At 45.1% G+C, this 24,695-nt stretch overlaps 1 protein-coding gene across 3 annotated transcripts in view; it reads left to right on the top strand.

The window, feature by feature from the left end:
• LOC115088412 (tubby-related protein 4-like) overlaps positions 1-24,695 on the top strand; it is a 281,728-nt gene that overhangs the window by 203,804 nt on the left and 53,229 nt on the right. For 2 of the 3 annotated variants that reach the window (XM_029596654.1, XM_029596653.1), the window contains exon 2: positions 3,030-3,196. The exons of the other annotated variant lie outside the window; for it this stretch is intronic. In XM_029596654.1, the coding sequence (XP_029452514.1) occupies positions 3,030-3,196 (167 nt within the window). The remainder of the gene's footprint in view (positions 1-3,029; positions 3,197-24,695) is intronic. 3 annotated transcript variants of the gene reach the window in all.

The raw sequence follows: 24,695 nt of genomic DNA, 5'->3' as shown, positions 1-24,695 counted from the left end.
AGCAAGCCCGGGAGTCTTCTGGTCGCATAGAAACCCCACCGTACAGTTAATACTCTTGTGATGGTGCATGGATGCTGCAGGGCACTGGTTTATAAGCAGAGTAAGCAAGCCCGGGAGTCTTCTAGTCACATAGAAACCCCACCGTACAGTTAATACTCTTGTGATGGTGCATGGATGCTGCAGGGCACTGGTTTATAAGCAGAGTAAGCAAGCCCGGGAGTCTTCTAGTCACATAGAAACCCCACCGTACAGTTAATACTCTTGTGATGGTGCATGGATGCTGCAGGGCACTGGTTTATAAGCAGAGTAAGCAAGCCCGGGAGTCTTCTAGTCACATAGAAACCCCACCGTACAGTTAATACTCTTGTGATGGTGCATGGATGCTGCAGGGCACTGGTTTATAAGCAGAGTAAGCAAGCCCGGGAGTCTTCTAGTCGCATAGAAACCCCACCATACAGTTAATACTCTTGTGATGGTGCATGGATGCTGCAGGGCACTGGTTTATAAGCAGAGTAAGCAAGCCCGGGAGTCTTCTAGTCGCATAGAATCCCCACCGTACAGTTAATACTCTTGTGATGGTGCATGGATGCTGCAGGGCACTGGTTTATAAGCAGAGTAAGCAAGCCCGGGAGTCTTCTAGTCGCATAGAAACCCCACCATACAGTTAATACTCTTGTGATGGTGCATGGATGCTGCAGGGCACTGGTTTATAAGTAGAGTAAGCAAGCCCGGGAGTCTTCTGGTCGCATAGAATCCCCACCGTACAGTTAATACTCTTGTGATGGTGCATGGATGCTGCAGGGCACTGGTTTATAAGCAGAGTAAGCAAGCCCGGGAGTCTTCTAGTCGCATAGAATCCCCACCGTACAGTTAATACTCTTGTGATGGTGCATGGATGCTGCAGGGCACTGGTTTATAAGCAGAGTAAGCAAGCCCGGGAGTCTTCTGGTCGCATAGAATCCCCACCGTACAGTTAATACTCTTGTGATGGTGCATGGATGCTGCAGGGCACTGGTTTATAAGCAGAGTAAGCAAGCCCGGGAGTCTTCTAGTCGCATAGAAACCCCACCGTACAGTTAATACTCTTGTGATGGTGCATGGATGCTGCAGGGCACTGGTTTATAAGTAGAGTAAGCAAGCCCGGGAGTCTTCTGGTCGCATAGAATCCCCACCGTACAGTTAATACTTTTGTGATGGTGCATGGATGCTGCAGGGCACTGGTTTATAAGTAGAGTAAGCAAGCCCGGGAGTCTTCTGGTCGCATAGAATCCCCACCGTACAGTTAATACTTTTGTGATGGTGCATGGATTGTGCAGGGCACTGGTTTATAAGCAGAGTAAGCAAGCCCGGGAGTCTTCTAGTCGCATAGAATCCCCACCGTACAGTTAATACTCTTGTGATGGTGCATGGATGCTGCAGGGCACTGGTTTATAAGTAGAGTAAGCAAGCCCGGGAGTCTTCTGGTCGCATAGAATCCCCACCGTACAGTTAATACTCTTGTGATGGTGCATGGATGCTGCAGGGCACTGGTTTATAAGTAGAGTAAGCAAGCCCGGGAGTCTTCTAGTCGCATAGAATCCCCACCGTACAGTTAATACTCTTGTGATGGTGCATGGATGCTGCAGGGCACTGGTTTATAAGTAGAGTAAGCAAGCCCGGGAGTCTTCTGGTCGCATAGAAACCCCACCGTACAGTTAATACTCTTGTGATGGTGCATGGATGCTGCAGGGCACTGGTTTATAAGTAGAGTAAGCAAGCCCGGGAGTCTTCTGGTCGCATAGAATCCCCACCGTACAGTTAATACTCTTGTGATGGTGCATGGATGCTGCAGGGCACTGGTTTATAAGTAGAGTAAGCAAGCCCGGGAGTCTTCTGGTCGCATAGAATCCCCACCGTACAGTTAATACTTTTGTGATGGTGCATGGATTGTGCAGGGCACTGGTTTATAAGCAGAGTAAGCAAGCCCGGGAGTCTTCTAGTCGCATAGAATCCCCACCGTACAGTTAATACTCTTGTGATGGTGCATGGATGCTGCAGGGCACTGGTTTATAAGTAGAGTAAGCAAGCCCGGGAGTCTTCTAGTCGCATAGAATCCCCACCGTACAGTTAATACTTTTGTGATGGTGCATGGATTGTGCAGGGCACTGGTTTATAAGCAGAGTAAGCAAGCCCGGGAGTCTTCTAGTCGCATAGAATCCCCACCGTACAGTTAATACTCTTGTGATGGTGCATGGATGCTGCAGGGCACTGGTTTATAAGCAGAGTAAAGCAAGCTTAGTGGCAAACATGAAAAAAGGTGTTTTAAATGAAATGGGGCTGTCTCCTTCACAAGACAGAGATGTAACCCTACTTGGCAGTGCAAGGAATCCGGGTTCTGGTTTCTGACCTGCTGATGCTGTGACAGAGATGGCAGTGTCTGCTTTCCACGTGCTCATGTTATGGGACTGTAACATGGGACTATAAGGTTAATTCTTTAAAAGACCACAAAAGTAATGCAGTTTTGCCAGTGCTGTGCTAATGGTCTTAGGAAAATGAGCCTGAGCCTTTTTTTTTTTTTTTTAAGCCTCGCTCTTCTTCCTTGACACGCCAGCTTGCAGTCCAGTTGAAACCATTCCGACCTTGATTGCTGGAGGGGGCTCTGAAGTGAAGATGCTTTGGGCCTTCGGTTATAACTGCCAGGGTGTTTTCCTTGACTCGCCCTCCGTTTCCTCTTCCTGTAAGCCAGCCATTGTAGCGACATTCTTCAGTAGAGAACTGTCCCCTTATGATCCCAAATAGCACGCATCCTAAATCCCTCTAGAGGTGTTGGTCTTGCATGATGGCTGGGAAATCCATCCTGAGGATTGTGAACATTGCTTGAGGACCAGGTATCTAATCTGGGAGTGCAATGCAAGTCTTACAAGTCAGAAAAAATGTCATCTATTACCCTTCATTCCATTGTCTAAAAATCAAATGCTAACTGATGTCCTGTGCTTTTCAGGTGGGTCAGGGAGGAACACCCCTGATGCCTTTTGCTTCTGTGATTCCAGATGTTGTTGTCCAGTGGTGCACTCAGGGAAATCTCCTGGCTGTGGCAGGAATGGAGAGGCTCAGCCCGCTAGTGGAACTTGGTGGCATCTCCATGCTGAAGAGTGCACTCATTAAGTTCTACAACATCCATGGGGAGCATATCTACACACTGGAAACTCCCGTGCAGGTAGAATTGTGCCTAGATGTAACTGCGTACTGATGCCAACTCAGTTTTATGTGATGTGCCAGTAACGCCATTACTTGTAAAGTGGAGAGCTTATTATAAACATTTACCCAGGGGTAAGCAGCTGGGTGTTCTCAGAACCCTCTTGTTTCATGAAAACAGTGTTTCTCTTAGTGAGTACAGAAGGGCTGATAAGAACATAAGAAACTGCCATACTGGGGTCCATCAAGCCCAGCATCCTGTTTCCAACAGTGGCCAATCCAGGCTACAAGGACCTGGCAAGTACCCCTTTTTGAGAACTTGGTAGAAGATCGCTGCTGTCCTCTTGTAAAATTATAAAACTTGCAGACTTGTTGCATATCGGTGCTTCGTGTCCCTGGATGCTATGTCAGTACCCAGCTGCCCTTGTATTGTCACAGTTAAATTTTTCCATCAAAGCTGCACTATAGTAGGGTCCAGTTACATTATCCTTTCAGTGCTGTGGGGTTGTGTCGCTTGTGCTTCATTGTATGTTATGCATGGAAGTGTTTTATCTCATGCAGAGCTGCACATCAAGATGAGCAGTTTTAATTACCTAAGAATATCTGATGTAGCAAGTTCGATTAGCCAAGTGACACATTAGCATACATATATATGTATAACAATCATTTAAATAGACCCATTTTATGTCTCTCTTATATATATATATATATATATATATATATATATTTGAACCTTACAAATTTTGGGGCACAAGGTATGATTGGAACAGTTTGATCTCTGTTAATGTTCTGTGAAGGAGAGTTTGTTTCTTTGTGCAACTTTTGTATTTTCCTCACATAATATTGGCATAGTGTCCATGGTATCATATTTGTATAAAGGGCACAAATTTATAAATACTAAAAAAACACAGCAAGAACATACTTTTTTTTTAAAGTAATTGTACAATAAAAAAAATAGGTAAATTGGCATAACAGTATCACTTCAAATGCCCTGTAAATAAAAACAACAAAAAAACCCCATATGCATAAGTAGCTAAGCACCTGTTAGTTCTAAGTAGATATCCACAATAATGGAAGGCTGGAGGAAGGAAAAAGTTCAGATAGAATATTTTGACAATGAAAAAGATTGCTCCCTTTGCAAGACAATGCTGGACAACTTCAGTAAACAGTCACCCTCATTACAGCTGACATCAGAGGGAAGACCCTCAGGACTGTGAAGTAAAAGATCCAGATATAAACTTGGAGAGCTGCTCAAGATCCCAAAAAATCTATTCCAGCCCTTTACATTTGTTCTTACATTGGGCTGGATATTGTCAAGAAAGCTCACCACCACAATTGATAACCTCGGACTGCCTACTGAAAAATGTTTTCTCCTAGGACAAGCAGGATGGTGGTGTCCTCACGCATGGGTGACGACATCGGAAAACTTATGTCAACGTTTCTAGAACTTTGACTGGGTACACTGAGCATACCTTATACCAGTGGTCCCCAACCCTGTCCTGGGGGCCCACCAGCCAGTCAGGTTTTCAAGATATCCACAATGAATATGCATGAGAGAAAATTTGCAAGTTATGGAGGCAGTGCATGCAAATTTTCTCTCATGCATATTCATTGTGGATATCCTAAAAACCCGACTGGCTGGTGAGCCCCCAGGACAGGGTTGGGGACCACGGCTTTATACCACGTGTCCACGAAGGGTCCCTCTTCAGTCTTTTTTTTTCCACAGTGCTTTCGCCTCATGGTTAGTGAGCGCATGGGTTTTTTTGGGTTTTTTTGCTTTTAAAAAAAAGTATTAGAAAACTTTCACCGATCATTTTCATTTTTTTCCCCGTGTGTAGGTTCCTCTGTACCTTAGTCAGGTTTTTCAGCGGTTCATTAAGTTTTCTTTCAATTCCGTCCTCCATGGCAGCGGTGCATCTGTGACCGCCGGCTTCAGTCACCTGCCACCTCCATTGTTTTCTCCATTTAAGTTCATGTTGAACTCTTGGCCTTGGGTTTTCGTCGGTGTCCACAGTGCCCGACTATTATGTCCATTATGGACTCACACAATATGTATATCCTCTGCCTGGGGGCATCGCACAATGTCCGAGGGTGCCGCTTGTGTGACCAGATGACCCCGAAGGGACGTCTCACTTGTCTCGAGGAGATGGAGAAGCTCTTCTGTGTGAGAATGCTCAAGCTATTGACTTTGGCATAGGCATCGCTGAAGGACCATGGAGCCGCACCGATGGACACTGAGCCATTAACATTGGCGGCGCTATTCGCTCTGTCGATGCCGCCCAGCAGATAGGCCCTGTCTGTCTCTTCCAGTTCGAGGGCATCGTGTTCGTCACCTTCGACCTCAGCACTAGGGAAAGACTGGGCCGAGCACTGAGGGAAGCCGAGGAAGCATCCACACCAGTTGCTTTCAATGCATGGTGCAGAGCTGAGGTTGGCACCAGTGCTTGCCGTGATGCCCCCGAAGTGACTGTGTGGCGAGGAGTGCTTATCCTACATCGATGCTGGGAGTCCACAATGGGAGTTGCCGATCCTCCTCAGTGCTCCAAGGAAGACCTGGCCATGCCTCCTGTCTTCCAGTCCATTTTTCAGGCAGTCTTCCAGTCCTGTCTTCCAGGCAGTTTTTGAGGAGGAGTTGGCGCGCTGAGTCCAGCTGGCAGTCGATCGGGCACTGCGGGGCATTGAGCCAGCGGCACCGATGGCACTCGTGCCCACGCTCTCCCTATTGGAACCACTGCTGGAGCATCTCGATGTGCTCATCAGGGTGTACCGACCCACTTGCGCCAGCGCCTGGCTGGGCACAGATGCTCCCCCCCCACCCGATGCAGTGGTTGTGGCCGGTTCTTCCAAAGAGGAAATTCCACCGAGACCACTGCCATTGCAGCCTGCAGCCCCCCCCCCCAATCCAGCTTTACCAGGGCCAGCATTGTAGCCACCGGTGCCCAAGCCTCTGGACAAAGGCCGAGCACGCAGGACTCCATCCCGTGTGGATTTCAGTGAGAATGAGGTCCATATGACCCCTGGGAGGGAGGACATTGTGGAATCCTCCTCAGAGAACCCGGAGGGTCTCCCTTCAGAACAGTCTCCTCCCAAGATGCTGGAAATCCTCCAGTTTGTGGAGGCTCCTAAAAGAGATAATGGTGGCCCTGGTGCAGAAGATCTTTAAAGAGTTGCTGAGGATGTGGAAGCACGCCCTCTGTTCCTCTGGCAAATAGGAAGGTGGACGGGATTTACCTCATCCAACAGGCTACCAGATTTGAAAAGCGTCAGCTGGCACATCAATCGGTAGTGCTCGAATCCGCTCTCAAGAAGGCCAGATGCTCTCAGATCCATGCCTTGGCACCCCGGGGAAGAATCTCAAAACACTGGATGCTCTTGGGAGGAAGGTTTTTCAGGGAGCAATGCTTATTGCCCGCATTGCTTCCCACCAGCTCTATATGAGCCAGTACTCTTGTAACCTCTGGAAAGCAGGTGCAAGAGGCGGCCAAGTGGCTGCCTCAGCAGCAGCAAGACACCTCTTTGTCGCTGGTGCATCAGGGCCCCAATCAGTCTGGGGATTTCCCTGGATCTCATCACACAGGATCAGGGCAAGCTACGACGTCCCAACCTCCAGGCCCTGTAGCTCACAGCCTGGGTGTTGAGAGGCTGATTCTGAAGCTGCTTGATCTTTCCGAAGATGTTCTCGGGTTCTCGTAGCTTCTTGAAAGCCTTCCACTAGAAAGTCCTACAGACTGAAGTGGAGAAGTGTTTCCATGTTGTGTGTGCAAAAGGCCCTTTCTCCTGCCCCACCTAACAGAGGCTGGCCTAAAAACCATTAGTTCATCTGAGTGCAATTGGAGCATACCACGAAGGTGTGGATGGTACGCCCACCTCTGTACAGCCTATAGATGTACGCTTCATGCGGGGTCTGCTTCAGTTGAAACCTCCCCTGAGGCCTCCTGCTGTGCCTTGGGACCACAATGTGGTGCTAGCTCGGCTCATGAAAGCTCCTTTTTGAGCTGCTGAGCACCTGTGACCTGAAGTACCTGACCTGGAAGGTCATATTTTTGGTGGCGGTCACTTCAGCGAGCTCCAGGCCTTAGTGACTTATCCACCTTACACTGTTTTATCATGACATAGTCCTGCATATGTGCCCTAAGTTCCTGCCTAAGGCGGTGACAGATTTCCATTTTAACCAGTCAATCACCCTGCCAACATTATTTCCCACCAAGTCGAACGAGCACTACACAGTTTGAATTGCAAGAGAGCCTTAGCCTTCTATCTGGAGCGGACAGAAGCCCATAGACAGTTCACCCAACTTTTCATTTCTTTTGACAGGAATTGGTTGGGAGTTGCCATTGACAGACAGACACAATCCAGTTAGCTAACAGATTGCATCTCCTTCTGTTATGCCCAGGCAGGATTGCATCTTGGGAGTCATGTTGAGGCTCATGCTGTCAAAGCCTTGGTGATATCAGTGGCCCACTTGCAAGCAGTTCCCGTGGAGGAGATCTGCAAGGCTGCGACATGGCACTCTCTCCACACATTTGCATCTCATTACTGTCTGGATAGGGATGGCCAGTATGTCAGTAAGTTCGGCCAGTCTATCCTTCAGAATTTCTTTGAAATATAGAACTCAACTCTCCCTGCCTAGGGCCCATTGTTTGGATTCAGGCTATCTCCCCCTCTGTTACCAACAGCACTGACATTTTTTAGCCCATTGGCACCTGTTGGTCCCCTTTTGTGTTGGGGATGCATCCATCTGTGAGGACCAACATCCTGCTTGTCCTAGGAGAAAGCAGAGGTACTTACCTGTAACATGTGTTCTCCTAGGACAGCAAGATGTTAGTCCTCCCAAACCACGCCCATAATTCTGTGTTATGAGACTGAAGAGGGACCTTGCATGGGTGCCTGGTATAGGTCATGCTGGGCATACTTAGTGTATTCCTGGTCAAAGTTCTAGAAACTTTGACATAAGTTTTCCGTGCCAGGCTCCATCCGTGTGTGAGGACTAACAACCTGCTGCCCTAGGAGAGCACCTGTTACAGGTAAGCAACTCTGCTTTCTCACAGGACAAGCAGGATGGTAGTCCTCACAAATGGGTGACATCGAGGATGGAGCCCTGTACGGAAAGCTTTTCTGTCAAAGTTTCAACAAGCTTTGACTGACACTGGCACACTGGGTGCACTGAGCATGCCCAGCCTGCAATTATCCCTGTGAGCCACAGGTGTCTCCCTCAGTCTTCTTTTTTCCGCTCTGCAGTCAGCATAGCGGTTGGAGCTCTGTGAGGATTTTTTAACTAATTACCTCATGGAAACACTTAACTTTTCACTTCAAAAAACACTTTTCCCTGCACAGGTCTCCCTCCGTGTACGTTTTTACGACGCTCGGTGAGTACTAATTCTTATTTTTCGGTCGGTTTCTGTCACTATCTTAAGGCTGTTAACTGACTGAAGCCTTCCCTTCCCCCATTTTTCAGTTAGCTTTAAACAGCTTGCGAGTATCTCTGTGACACTCTGCTTGCTTATGCTAGTGGGGTAGGGATTTTTTCCTTAACTTTAGGACCTCTGTAGCTTCAAGTCCTTCGTTCCCTGGTACCCTCACGCAGTCGATACCCTATCGCTACACCGGGACCCTCCTAAACCGCCCTGGGCTTTTATATGTCATCAGCGCCCCTCCCCCCACGGTGCCCTGATGCCTTTATCCATGTTTTTTGCTTTTCAGTGCTACCAGGCTTTTTCCTCCTACGCACTGTTTTTTTCCTTGGGCTTCCTCTGTGCCGTCCCTACCCGGATGCATGCCATTGACGCACACGCTGTTAGTCACTGCCATGCATACTCGGGTCGCCGCCACCGCTGCCCGAGACACTTTTTAACGATCCCAGGGTCACTTCATCGATGCCACCCCCACTTTTGGGGATGCCATCGATGCCCCATCCTCCCCACCGATGTCCAGCCCTTTTCCATCGGTGGGCATCGGTGCCACATCGATTCGTCGGTGGGCATCGATGCCGGATGGTCCCCATCGGTGGACATCGGTGCCGGATGGTCCCCATCGATGGACATCGGTGCCGGATGGCTTGTCCGTCGATGGCATTGGTGCCGGATGGCCGTCCGTCGATGGCATCGGTGCCAGGTCCTTTTGCATCGATGGACACCGATGCCCAGGTGTTTCATCCATGGGCATCTATGTTAGAATGCATCCATCGAGGGCAGTCGATGCCAGGCTGCTCCCATCGGTGAAATTCGATGCCCAGGTGGGTCCCATCGGTGGGTATCCATGCCGGCTCGATTCCGTGGATGGGCGTTGATGCCAATGCCAGCCTTATGGCTGGCATCGATGCCCATGCCGATTCCAGGACTGGCGTTGATGCCGGGATGGAATTCATCGACTGGGAGATCCATGCCATCGATTCCATACGTGTCCATATCGATGCCACCGACACACGTGTCTGGGGCACCGATGCCATGTACACTTGGAAATCTGAGTCTGTCCAAATCGATACCGTCAACGTCTGTGGCCCTATAGTTGATGCCCGTGGCCATGCCACAAACGGCATAAATGCCCGCCTCCATGCATCGATGCCCTCGACACCTCCGTTTTCTTTCGGTGTCCTTGACGCCCTATTGATTCGACTTCGACTCAGTCGATGCCGGTATCTTTTTCAATAACGGCAATGTTTTTCGATTATTCGATTCCACATCGTTTCAAAGATACCTATGCCACTGCTGTCAGTGCCCGTCACTGTCATCATTCTCCTGGCCAGTCATCGACGATTTTTCATACCCATTTTGATGATATCCTCGAAGCCCCTTAGGTTGCCTTCAATATCGTCAATACCGACATAGCACCGCCACATAATACCCTCGCCTCCTCGCATTGCTCCACGCTTTGGGTTCTTTTTTAAGCCCCGTATTAGCTTAAGACACTCCATTGTGTCAGGAGCAGAGCAGGCGTGCTGACAGTTCGTCATCGATCGCCTTCCAGGACGACGAGGGCTTCCATCTCGGCGCTGGGGAAAGACCGGGCCGAGCACCGTGGCACCCATCATCGCCGACATCGTGATCGTCCGCTGCTGACGCCATCCAGCACATCGGTGCCATCCTTCTCCAGGCTGGACAACGCTCGGGCAGAGCGACATCACCACTGCCATCAGCACTGTTCCTACAGTTTTGGCAGTCCTTGGTGATCCAGAACTTCCGGATCCAGGTCCGACAGCTTCTGCATTGGCGTCACGACACATCGAGCCGCTGTGACGAGGGAAGGGAACATGAGTTCCGTTAGGGCTCCTCTGTTCCTGGCGTGCCCCACCGTCAAGTGGTGTGTGGGACTATGGCCATCTGTTACACTTAGCAGTCTAAACGCCACTCACGCCTGGCCTGTCTCCTCTGTACCTGTGCCACCATACCGGGTTTCAGAGCGAGATGGACGTTTACCCTCGAGGACTCCAGAGACCGTCGGAGTCAACAATCTTCACCGGCTCGTCTTGCGGCAATCCACGTCGGATGGTAAGTACCCGCTTCGGCGGCATTCCCATAGAGTTGTGTTCTCCCATTCGGACCGTGGTTCGAAAAGTTCTGGGTCATGTGCCTTTTAGAACTGTATTAGTGTCACATATCGCTATGTTAGCTATGTTAGCCACAATATCAGGAGAACCCCTCTATCTTCTTGGGATTGCAGCAGGGCTTCTTCTCTTGTCAGTAACAAGTCCCTGTGCCGACCAATGCTCTGACTCTTGGTTCCCTCCCAACCAAGGTCCAGCTGCATTGGCTGATCTGCTAAACATGAGATTCAGCAACCATTGCCCCATGTACAAGTCCACCTTGAGGCCTGGCCACAGGTCTCAGTGTCTCCTTGTACAGCATACAGAAATGCGGGTACCACTTACCGCTCACACACCTGCAGGAGCCTACATGATATCCTCCATTGGGACACCTCCTGGTCTCCCATCTGGTCAGATATCAGAGCGGCCACCCCACCTTGTACCAAAGTCCCGGTACACTCCCCCAGGCGCTACGAAGTGCAGAGGGGAGAAGGGAGGGGGGTTGGGGAGTTTTAATTGCACTATTCTTTCTTTTAACAGAAAATAGTTACTCTCCGCACATCCTGGACCTAAGAAAATCCAACTTTCTTTAGACGTCACAGGTACAATGGTATCTTTGGTTACCATCACTCCATACTGCAGTAAGTACATTATTTTAATGTTTCTATGTGCTTTATGGTGAGTCAACATTACAACCCCAAGCTCTGCCGCTGGCACCAGCTTCGGTAAGTGAACTGTCTCTTGCATCACTGTTGGTGAATGCTGTTTTCTCTGCGGAGTGTAACATCATTCACTTTCCTTGCATAGACTACTGCTAACCACTTTCAGTACATGCAAGGAGCTCTCACTTTTTTCAGGACTCACTATACATTTACTAACTGGGATTACTGTCACTGCCATAAATCCCTTCTGTAACACTTCTGGACACCACAGTCTTAAGACCCTCTTGTCCAGCATGTCTGATACATTGTTATATGTCCCTGCGCATATTTTCCATAACCTCAGCCTTTCAACTTTTCATGGTTGGGCTATGGGGTTTCTTCCCACTATGCATTTTTCTCATAATTCAAAACTGCTATGGGTTATATTCAGTGACATTCTATACTCAATGGACCTAAGTGGTTTCATTGCTTTCGTCCCTGATTCTTATCCCAGTTCGAACTAGGACCTAGTCTCCTTCGACTCATGCTCGCAATTCCTTAGGGTTATAAAGTTTCTCCTGAAAGCTGTCAACCCATTATGCATCTATTGCACTCCAGCATAGTTTCTCATAAACTTCCTGGACGTTGCACCCATGAGTTATGCCCTTATGCCTTCCAATACTGCTTTTGCAACAATTCTTTGTGCATACAGACAGACAGCATAGGGAAAATGTGCTTTCCAACTCATAAGCACGCATTACCTCTTAGCTGCTCTGCTAGACAGCTGCGCAGCTCTACCCTTGGCCCTTGTTCACTTCATGCGTCCTTGGGCCACATATCTAAGAGATTTAATGAACGCTCTATCAGACCTTCTCCACGTAGGTTCTATCCTCTCGAATGGTCTCAATTACATGTGTACAGGGCAAATCTTTTAACGCTGAGTTTAACTAAACTTTCCTCGGCGTCTGCATCATTCCATACGATGCACAGGTTCTGCTCCCTGCACATGTTTCCTATGCGTTCCCTTAGATGCCTTTTCTTCCATCAAAGGCCTCTTCAATATATCTCTTCTGCTGCCTCTCGTAGCCAGCATTCTTCTAATGTTGAACTGGGATGGGGTTCAGTATTCTTTTCCCCACTCCCTGACTGAGATCAGTATGCTTTCCCATACTTCTCAATCCATCATATCAGTAACCTTTTATTCTCTCACCAGTCAGTCCCAAATCATAGACTTACTGATGTTCTTAGGTTCTGGTAGCGTCACAAAACCTTCTAAACATAAATCTTGCCGTTTAATATGGCAGGCTTTACCTCCTGACGCTAAAAAAAAAAAAAAAAAAAAAAGAGGTATTACCCCTTTTACTTTTCCACCATTTTTTCTTACTCCCTCGGATTCTGTTCTCCAGACATCCTCCACATAGATACACCTTTCTCTTAGGAGGTGTATCGTTTTGGGAGTTGGGTTCCCGTTTTCGGTAATCCTCTCTGAGTCGGCTTACCATGGATTATCCACTGATCAAGCCGCCTCTATTTCTCTAATCACGGAATGAACATATATATTCTCCTTATAAGTCTCATACATTCTACGTTTGAGCCTTTCCATTCCTCTCTTCCACAGTTTGGCAAGGGAACTTCTTTCCCTCTTAATGTCATTCCTGCCAGCAGGGTCCGTGAGTTATGCACTCTTTCCATACTCACCTGACTCCGTTCCTCTGCCACTGAGTAGTTCTACGCATTCAACTTTCTATCCTTTTCAGGTAGATGTTGTATCTCCTTTCCTCAGGAAATACTCTATTAATTTTTCCTAACCTCTCTCTCTCGCCCTAGGGAGAGACTGGGTTTTCCACATTCCTGGACAGTAATGCTGCGCTTACATTCTATCTACATTGCACTGCATTCCATGTGAATTCCACTTGACTCTTTCCTTCATGCAAGGGTCAAGCTGCTACTTCCAGTGGCCACACAGACCTAATCCTTCTGATTAAGTGGTCTATATTTCCTTTCCTACCAACAAGCAGACATTTCACTACAACACTGTGGGTATCCACATACTGTTGTGTCCGTCTTAGCCTTAACAGCTTCCCTTTGGTTACTGCTGCTTGTACTTTTTTATCAGGTTGCAGCCTGGAGTCCTCTCCATACCTTCGCAGCCTATTATTGCTTACATTTGACTAGCCGGCATGCTCCATGTTTGGCCAGTCCGCCTACTCTTACTTTTTTCAATTCACTACCCAACATCCTTCCACGAACCCATTATGGTGTTGCGGATGCCCTCCGTTCCCATTTCCACCTCAGTCGTTACGCCTTTGCGCATCTGCGGTGTATCTGGTGCATTCCCGGGCATCCTCAGCTCGGTACTCACCCATTTGTGAGGACTAACATCCTGCTGTCCTGTGAGAACACCTGTTACATCAGGTAAGCAACATTTGCTTTCCTTCTCAACTGAGTCAAGCAGGTAGCTTCTGATAATATCTAACTTTATTCCCCAAGAGCTTTCTGCAGGCTGGCCTGGTGGCTCAGTGGCAGTGCTGGGCACTGCTATGCAGAGGAGTCCAAGTTTGATTCCTGGTTCAGGTCTTCCGCTTCCTGTACTGGAGATGCTGCAGAGCTAGTGTTCACAGCCCCTGGAGAGGAGGGAGTCTGTTATCCTGCCACAGCAACCCCTAGTGGCTGGATTTAGGGCTCATAATATGCAGGATACCTAGTGCATGAGACTATTGCTAGGGGAGAAAACTCCACATGTAGTTATGATTGAAGGCTAATAGTACCACATCCCATCCCTAGTTTCGATTAAGCTGTAAGTATAAAGGACTAGAAAGGAACTGCCAGGACAAAAAAAAAATCCTGCAGATTGCAAGGTGATCTCAGCAGAAGACTTCCACGGCACAATCAGATCTGAAAGTAAAAAACAAAACAAAAAGTTAATAGGAAAATTAGCTCCTTGAAGCTGCTCTCCGGCATTGCAGGTCACTACAATGGCCATATCAGGCTCTTAGACAAGGACAATGAAACAGCCAGAGAGGAATCCCCTGCCTGTCAATATCACCATGGTTCCAGACTTCACCAGTTCCTCTGGGTTCATCGTCCCTTCAGCGGGCATCATCCACTCCAGACTAGCCTTCCCGGAGTGCTTTTATGGGGGAGAGAAAGCATAGGCAGATGACCTCCCTGAAAACAATGAAGCTCCAGCTGGCATTACAACTCTAGCAGGGCCCATCGCAAGCAGCCCTGAATCCCTCCAGCATGCACAAAGGAGTCAGCACAATGTGAATTCATTGGTGGTACTTATGTTTCGGCTTAAGTAAAAACCTGTACAAATCTAAGGTGCACCAGATCCAAGAAAAGTTAAGAACCACCAAAACAAAGCACCAAAGGGGGAGAGTAGGTCCAAACTGCCCAGCAGCAACTAGAATGGAGCCGCCATCTTGCCGAGAATATACATTTTAATAGCCGAGCACTGTGGAAAACGTTTTGTGCTAGTAAACTGTCTTCAAGGACTTGAACTCCTTTAATACATGTTTCGGTGAACTTCATACCCTGTTCTAGTATGAGACTTATAGTTTATTACCTTCCTTCTCTGGGGACTTGGAGAAGGGGCAATGATGTTTGATTCTATGTGTTTGTGTGTTGGTTTTGTTTTGGGGGAGGGGGTTTGTTAATGCTGTAGAAGATTTAAAAAGTATCTTGAAATACAATGAGACTATACCCTTCTCACTTGCCTACGTGATTTTTTTTTTTTTTTGGGTGCTGTTCATAAAGAATTATGATCCAGGCATTTTCATTAAATTATATCAAAGCAGCAGCTGTAACAAAACCTTTTTATTAGCTGAACACTGGCAGATAAATAAGTAACATGGTTACGATCTTCCTTTTCCCGTTCAGATTTTTATTTAAAATGTTATGAGAGAGAGAGTACCCGCTCATCTTAAAATAACACCAAAATGATAGCAGCAGAAGTTTCTCTGAACTCTCTAATACATCAGTGCACAAAAAGGCATCTTTTGTATTATAAATATATATAGAATCTTTGAATATGGTAACAAAACTGGGAATGTTAGCAAGGACTACTGAGTCTTGGACAGCTCCCAAATTTGTCTGCCATGAAAGATGACTCTGGTAAAGTAGTTAATTCCAATAAAGATATTGCTATTTTTCACAAATATTATACACATTTTTATAGTATGGAATCATATATTATTATGACTGAAAACGATTATATTTCTTCAGCGGATCTTCCAAAACTGACTCCGCAACAGATTCAACTTTTAAATGAACCTCTTAGATTGGCAGAATTGTGTAAGGTAATTTTGCCAGCCAAACTTTTTAAAGTACCTGGCCGAGATTGTTTTTCTAGTGAATTTTACAAATTATTGATAGAAATAGAAACACAGAACTATGACTGCGGAAGAAGACCAAATGGCCCATCTATTCTGCCCACCCGCCCAATTAATTTCGCTTTATAATTCCCATTACTTCCTTAGAGATGCCATGTATTTATCCCATGCTTTCTTAAATTCAGATACTGTTTTTGTCTCTACCACCTCCACTAGGAGGCCTTTCCATGTATCCACCACCCTCTCCATAAAGAAATATTTCCTAAGATTACTCTTGAGTTTATCCCCTTTGACCCTTATCCATGACCCCTCGTTCTAGAGCCTCCTTTCCATTGAAATAGGCTCACCTCCTGTGTATGGAAATCTTTGAGATATTTACATCTCTCTATCATATCGCCCATCTCACCTTTCCTCTAAGGTGTACATGTTTAGATTGTTAAGTCTCTCCCCATTTGCTTTAGAAAGAAGACCACTGACCATTTTAGTAGCCACCCTTTGAACCAACTCCATCCTTCCTATATCCTTTTGAAGTTGTGGTCTCCAGAATTGTAAACAGTATTCCAAATGAGTTTTCACCAGGGACCTATACAGGGGCAGTATCATCTCCTTTTATCTGCTGCCTATTCCACTCCCTTTGCAACCAAGCATCTTTCTGACTTTTGCTGTCTCTTTATCCACCTGCTTGGCCACCTTAAGATCATCACGTACAATCATCCCCGGATCCCGTTCTTCTTTTGTACTTTGAAGAATTTCTCCTTTGAGTGTTTTTGAATCTTAAATGAATTACTCTGCATTTTTTAACATTAAATCTTAGCTGTCAGTCTTTAGACCATTCCTCAAGGTTCACTAGATCCCTCCTCATACCTTCCTGGCTGTCTACCCTGTTCCACTATCTTGCTCATGAAAATATAAAAAAAAAAAAAAAAAAAAAAAAGTCTAAGGACCAATCCCTGAGGCATACCGCTAGTAACACCTCCCCCACCCTTCATAGAAAATGTATTCACCACTACCCTTTGTTGCCTCCCAGTTTCTAACCCAGTCAGTCACTCTAGGTCCCATACAAAGGGTTTCAGTTTATAAGTCTCCTATGTGGAACCATGTCAAAGGCCTTAGTGAAATCCAAGTCCCCTACATCTAGCGCTCTCCCTTTATCCAGCTTTCTGGTTACCCAGTTATAGAAATTGATTTATTTATTTAGTGCTTTTTTATACCGACATTCATGATACCAATCATATCATATCAGTTTACAAGAAACAATGGGGCAATAACAATAACATTAACATCAACATGAACAATAAGGCGAAAAGTTACAATAAAACAGGGGCACTCAAACTGGGAGGAAGAAGAGCCAGAGGCAAGTGTAACTCAGAACTAAATAATATCAGGTCATATACTCAGGACTAAATAATACTAACATGTACTCAGGACTGAATACTATCAAATATATAAATAATATCATATACTCAGAACTGTAATAATATCGTATATTCATGACTAAATAGTATCAGGTCATAAAAACTCAGATCTAACTAATGTCGGGTCAAATGCCATGTCAGGGTTGGAGTACATCGACTAGAGGACCATGGCGAGTTATTGTAGTTGGGGAGGTCATAGATCAGGGAAGGCTTGTAGAAATAGCCAAGTCTTGAGTTTCTTTCTGAATGTCAATATGCAAGGTTCTTGTCTAAGGTCAGGGGACATGGCATTCCAGGTGGTTGGCGCCGCTGTCGAGAAGGCTCGATCTTTGGTGGATGAGAGGTGTGTAGATTTGGCTGGGGGGGGGGGGGGTGTAGCGAGCCCTTGTATGCTTCTCTGATGGGTCTAGAAGAGAAGTGTAGCGTGAGTGGGTAGTGTATATCGATGGGTGTTCTGTTGTAAATAGCTTTGTGGATGATGGTGAGACACGTGTAGAATTCTAAAGTTTACAGGGAGCCAGTGCAGGTTTTTCAGGATGGGTGTGATGTGGTCTCTTCTGTTGGAGTTTGTTAAATTCTGGCGGCCGAGTTTTGTAGCATCTGAAGCGGTTTGGTGGAAGAGGCGGGAAGGCCTAGCAGAATGGAATTACAGTAGTCTAATTTGGAGAATATAATGGCCTGGAGTACCGATCTGAAGTCTTGAAAGTACAGGAGCGGTTTGAGTCTTTTTAGTACCTGAAGTTTGAAGAAGCAGTCTTTGGTTGTGTTGGTGACAAACTTTTTTAGATTTAGCTGGTTATCAATTATAACTCCGAGGTCTCTTGCTTGGCTGACCAGGGTGTTGGTGTGAATTGAATGCAGGTTATCGTTGTGGTTGAGAGATATAAAGAGCATTTCTGTCTTAGACGTGTTAAGAACAAGGTTTAGGTTAGTGAGGAGGTCGTTGATATCTTGGAGACAGTTGTCCCAGAACTTCAGTGTTTTTGTGAGGGATTCGGTTATTGGGATCAGGATTTGTAGATCGTCGGCGTAGAGATAGTGTTTGAGTTTTAGATTCGTAAGCAGCTGGCAAAGGGGAAGAAGATATAGGTTGAATAGTGTAGGAGACAGAGGAGCCCTGCGGAACGCCTCTTGTGGTGTTGAGTGGAGATTCCTTGTAGTTGATCTTTACTTTGTAGCCTCTGTTCGTGAGGCTACAAAGTAAAGTAAATCTTGGTAAAACCCTGCTGTCTCAGATCTTGCAATCCATTGGATTCGAAAAACTTAGCTAGGTTTTTTTTTCTTTTTCAGGTAAGTTTTAGCTGGCTGTAAGGATTTAACACAGTTTAATCTTACTCCTTCCTTGAGATGGAGAATTCAGAATGCTGGGTTTGTCTGGTTACGTCCCGAACCTAGCCAGATAAACCCCTTTAACTTTTTTTTACCTCAAAATGATTGGCCTGGTCTCACAGGCAATGCCGATGTTGCTGTTACATCTGCAGCCACACACTGAACCTTTTGTGGGGGGAGTGAAAAGGATTTTTTTTTAAAATAAATTCCAGTTTGCAGTTACTGTTAGAGCTGGGCCAAGGGAATATGTTTTAGATCGGCATTTCCCAGCCGGTGTGCCATAAGTGAAGCTCTGGTAAGCCGCCACAGTCTTCGGTTTCTCTTTGCCCCGTGGCTGGCCTGCAGGATACCCTTCTGCCAGCAGGGGGAGTCAGAGAGCAGCACTTATCTGCTGCTGTTTCTCCTCTGCAATTGAAACTGCATGGGGAGACTATAAGCTTGCAAGTCCTGCCGGCCCCACGCAGTTCCGGTTACAGAGGGCAACAGGCATAGAAGAAAGAAGAGGCACCAGGTGAGTGCTGCTGGAAGCAGAGGCAGCTGAATTTGCTAGGAAGCTGGAGGTGTTGGGGGAGACGGAAGGGAAGAGGGTAGGGGGTGGAGTGTAAGAGAGAGGTTGATGGAGATTATATTGGGGAAGGGATGGAAGGAGAGGGTAGGAAAGGGAAGTTGATGGAAAGGTCAGGGGGTGGAGAGAGAATAGGAAGGGGAAAGTGATGGTGGTGGTAACGCCCGGAGTGTGGAGGGGAGAGAGCAGGGAGAGGAAGGTGATTCCAGCGAGTGGACTGAGAGAGAAGGGAGGAGAAGGTTATAATACCAGGGTGTGAGGGAGAGAAAAGGAAAGAGAAGATAATGATGCAGGGGGTTAGAGGGGAGAGAAAAGGGAAGAGAAGATGATGCCAGGGGGTAGAGAGAGAGGGAAGAGAAGGTAGTGATACTGGGGGTTAGGAAGAGAGGGACGGGAGTAGAAGGTGGGAGGGGAAGAGGGAAGGGAAGTGAGGGTGATGGAGAGAAGAATAGGATTTCAGTGGAGGGAAGAGAAGGGAAAATATGGTGGAGATGTGAGGGGGTGGGAGATGGGGAGAAGAGGAAAGGTGATGGGGGGGGGGGGAGTGAAGAGAAAGTGATGATGCCAGGGGTTGGGGGGGGGGGAGAAGAAAATGAAATGATGCTGGGGGGATAGGAAAGGTGCTGGTGTGCCATGATGAAATGAACCCAACGCGACACAGAAAAGGCTGGGAACCCCTGCTTTAGATTTTAGCTTAGAAGTCTTGATGCATTTAAGTCATTCAAAGAGAGAAATGCTCACATAAATACAAAAACATCAAAAGTACGGCAATGAACTCAAAAATAATACTGAAGCAGTGTCAGAATGAATGCGCAAATGGTGTAATCTGCTGCCTCACGCCACACGCTGGGCCTCAAGCGGTTTTCAGAGACCAGCGCTAATAATTCCTCATCCACCGGTTCAGTATCTTACACCGAAAATCTCAATATCTTTACCAAATAACTGTGTGGTTTGTCTTTAACGAGAATTCTTTTTGAGAAAAGCAAAATACTTATCACATTTATCTTTTAAAATATAATGTTATATCTCATCAAACCTTCGGCGACCTCCTGTCTCAAGGGTTATGACGCTCTTTGTTTTTGTTTATTTTGGATATATAAGAAGAGTGTCCTCTTGTTTTTTTGGTTTGTTTTGTGATTCAGACCATAATGACCCACGTTAAATTGTCATTTCTGACAGCTATTAATCCTGCGCAAGGTTAGGGAGTTTTGCTTTGCCCTCAGTGTTCATCCTCTTACTATTGTGGCAATAGTCTGTGAAGCTTCTACATAAAATAAACATTTTTCAGCCAGATGGAAATTTGAATAAGTCCTTGATTCAGAAGCTGCTTTGCATTCAGGTCCCTTTGAAGGAAAACTACAAATTGATAGTATATAATGCCTGCATCCGTGCAGTAGAGCGCAAAGATGGAAATTAAGGTCAATCTGTAGCTTTCCTATGCTTCCAACAAGAGTTTGGTAAAAGAAAAAATGATTTGATAAACACGTTCTGACGCTTTCTCAAATTTAGTCCGAAACGTGTATAGCATATAAAATGGTTAAATTTATAACAAGATTTTCTGCTGACATATGGTAAGGGCATCTCTCAGCTTTATATACTCCTCTTCTCCTCTGTCTCTCAGAAACTTTTATAGGAAAATGAGTATAAAATAAAAAAAAAAAAAAGTTAATGGCACCAATCTGTGGTGTGATAAGGAAATTACTTTGACCAATTGAAATAATTTATTCTTCATTACTCACTTGACCTATTGCCTTGGGGCTGACCCTTACTGAACACACAAGAATGGAAAAAAAGGGCGACTTCTCTATCTAAGATTCACAGTTCCATCTCCTACTTCAATTCTTTTGGCCCTCACATTTAGAGTGACTTAACCATGACAGCAGACACTGTTAGTCCAGGCTGTTCAAGAAGACAGTCAAGTGAAGCAGTGTAATGTTTAATTCTTTTGCCACCTCAAGCATGCATTTTGTTTTGTTTTAATTGATTTAGAATGGACTTTTCTCCTCGTCTGCACTCTTTCTGACAGCTCACAGATCATGTCCAAGCATAGCAGAATCTGAGATGTAATCCTCCTCAGAGTCTCAGTACCAGCTGGAAAACCAGCAGAGTTTATCCCCAGAGCCTGTTCACATTTCCTTTAATGTTGTATTTCAAACTACTGGCCTTCCTTCTCTTCTGCCTCCCTAATTGTGTCTTGCCAGTCCAAGCACTACAGGATAGCAGTGGCTTATTTCCAGGCGTTGCCCTGCTTTGTTTGAAAAATTGCTGATGCCATGCTGTTGATCCAACGTTCCCAGCAGAGCTCGATTTTATTTCCTGTTTATTTCCAACTTTACTCTGTTTTTTGTAAATATTTAGTATAGTTAATTTAAACTTTAAGGAAACAATTATTAGAATTAGGGATTTAATAAATTCATTGTATTTTTTTTTCCTACTTTACTATTTTTGCTTTATAGTTTCTTATTTTATTTTCTCATTTTTATTCTTTGTTTTTTAGTATATTTTTTTCATTTATTTAATTTAATTGATGCTATCTTCTATTTTACTTTTATTTCATTTTTTATTTCATTTTATTTTACTTATTTTTACTCAAATTACTGTTTTATTTTTACATTTTTATTGTAAACCGTTTTGGTCAGCTATTTGCTTGTGAAAGACGGTATAGAAATGTTTTTAAATAAATAAAATGATGAGTTATAAGGATGAGGAAGAATACAATTCTCTCTGGTGCATTGGATCTGTCTAAATAATGCAGGGGTGACCAACTCCAGTCCTCAAGAGCCCCAAACAGACCTGGTTTTCAGGCTGTCCATAATGAATATGCACGAGACAAATTTGCGTGCCTCCCATTTTACCTATCTCATGCATGTTCATTATGGGTATATTGAAAACCAGGCCTTTTGGGGCTCTTGAGGACCAGAGCTGGCCACCATTGGTCGAATGGCTTATTGAGGAAAGGTTACAGGACTGGGAGGAGGAAATTATTTTTTTATTAACGAATTGCTTTGTGTTTCTCTGTGATGGATTTTGAGGTGGAACACAGGCATGTATACTCCAAAATACTGAGGTTTTGACTGGCTGGATTAATCATGGCAGATGACTTGGTCCACCTGTTTTTGAAAGGCCAGCCAACTGGAGGGCTCCCAGCTTAACAAATTTTGTAAATTGATTTTATTTTGATATGCAGTACATAAAATGTCATCACATTATTAGTGCTAGTAAGAAAGATTCAACTAGGTCCACATTTTCTGAGAGAAGTGCTGAACACAGTCGTTTGTTTTCGTCAGAAGACCCTGCTTAAGTGCTCCTGGAGAAAACGGTTTGCCTACTTACAAAGATCTGTAACTTGTCTGCCTATAGTTGTTCTGCAAGTCGTTCATCATCTTGTATAGTGATGCATCATCAAAGCTGATGGGAGAATTTCCTCCTGCAAGCCAAGTAGAGGAAGAAAAGGAGATAGCTTTTTAGCCAGAAATAAAATTTGTTAAAGAAAGCTGAGTAGTTGGGTAGGGATTGTGCCTTCACACAGCTAATAAATATTTAAAGCTGCAGACTTTTTCAGGACTACTGAGATTACTTTCTAAGGCAATGCACTGGTAATAAGCTGAAAGGACAAGGAGCACAGGCTACAAATCCAGGATGTAACTAATTTCATTTGATTTATGTAGGGGCCATCGCAATACTGTGCGCTCTGGCTAGCGCACAGCTTTACCAGAGATTGGACTCGCATTTAATTTAAGCATTTCAATCGTTGAAAATGTTTGTTTCAATTGTTGGAAAATGTACTAAATTGTTATATCTGTAAACCGGAGTGAAGGCACCTACCTATACTTCGGTATATAAAAACGTTTAAATAAATAAATAAGAAATTGCCATGCTGGTTCAGACCAAGAGTCCATCAAGCCCAGCATCCTGTCTCCAACAGAGGCCAAACCAGGGCACAAGAACCTGACAATTACCCCAACACCAAGAAGATCCCATGCTATTGATGCAATTAATAGCAGTAGCTATTCCCTAAGTAAACTTGATTAATAGCAGTTAATGGACTTCTCCTCCAAGAGCTTATCCAAACCTTTTTTGAACCCAGCTACACTAACTGCACTAACCACATCCTCTGGCAACAAATTCCAGAGCTTAATTGTGCGTTGAATGAAAAAACGTTTTCTCAGAGTAGTCTTAAATGTGCTACTTGCTAACTTCATGGAATGCCCCCTAGTCCTTCTATTATCCGAAAGTGTAAATAACCAATTCACATCTACTCGTTCAAGACCTCTCCTGATCTTAAAGACCTTCCTTATCCCCTCTCAGCCGTCTCTTTTCCAAACTGAACAGCCCTAACCTCTTCAGCCTATCTTCATAGGCGAGCTGTTCCATCCCCTTTATCATTTTGGTTACCCTTCTCTGTACCTTTTCCATTGCAACTATATCTTTTTTGAGATGTGGCGACCAGAATTGTACACAGTATTCAAGGTGCGGTCTCTCCATGGAACGATACAGAGGTATTATAACATTTTCTGTTTTATTAACCTTTCCCTTTCTAATAATTCCTACCATTGTTTGCTTTTTTGACTGCTGTAGCACACTGAGCCGACAATTTTAAAGTATTGTCCACAGTGATGCCTAGATCTTTTTCCTGGGTGTTAGTTCCTAATATGGAACCTAACATCGTGTAACTACAGCAAGGGTTATTTTTCCCTATATGCAACACCTTGCACTTGTCCACATTAAATTTCATCTGTCTTTTTGGATGGCCCAATCTTCCAGTCTTGCAAGATCCTCCTGTAATGTATCACAATCCGCTTGTGATTTAACTACTCTGAATAATTTTGTATCGTCTGCAAATTTGATAACCTCACTCATCGTATTCCCTTCCAGATAATTGATGTCTCTCTCTGTGTCTCTCTCTGTGTCTCTCTCTGTCTCTCTCTCTGTCTCTCTCTCTCTCTCTCTCTCTGTGTATGTGTGTAATATATATATATATATATATATATATATATATATAAAAGCACCGGTCCAAGTACAGATCCCTGAGGCACTCCACTGTTTACCCTTTTCCACTAAGAAAATTGACCATATAATCTTTTTCTCTGTTTCCTGTCTTTTAACCAGTTTGTAATCCACGAAAGGACATCGCCTCCTATCCCATGACTTTTTACTTTTCTTAGAAGCCTCTCATGAGGGACTTTGTCAAATGCCTTCTGTAAATCCAAATATACTACATCTACCGGTTCACCTTTATCCACATGTTTAACCCCTTCGAAAAAATGAAATGCGCTTGGCTAATCCTCTGTGCAATAAGGGGATTAGCATGTCCAAAATGCATGTCCAAGCTGACACGAGGCTTAATAGCGCAAATGTCATGTAGATGAGACTATTAGCTATTACCCCCAATGCAAAAAAATTGCTATGCGCTTGACACACATTTTAACAGCAAAGCTGGCGTTAAGTCTTGCTGCGCGGCAAGGACTCGCTAAAAAACAAACAATTCTGCTTTCTGTGGTTCCTCCCACTTTTAATATCATCACAATACTAAGTAGGAAGAACCACAGAAAGCAACAACATGGAAAAAAAAAGAAAATCTTGATGGCACCAGCTTAGAAAAATGGGTGCTCAATTTATCAGCATCTGTTTTCCTAACCCGTGGCTGGGTGCACAGCCACATCTCCTGTGCGCCTGATGCCAAGTTCATGCTAGGGATGCACAATTGATCTCTAGCGC

This window comes from Rhinatrema bivittatum, chromosome 3 (assembly GCF_901001135.1).
Source record: "Rhinatrema bivittatum chromosome 3, aRhiBiv1.1, whole genome shotgun sequence".
Classification (NCBI taxonomy): Eukaryota; Metazoa; Chordata; class Amphibia; order Gymnophiona; family Rhinatrematidae; genus Rhinatrema; species Rhinatrema bivittatum.
This window is presented reverse-complemented; position numbering and strand designations above follow the sequence as displayed.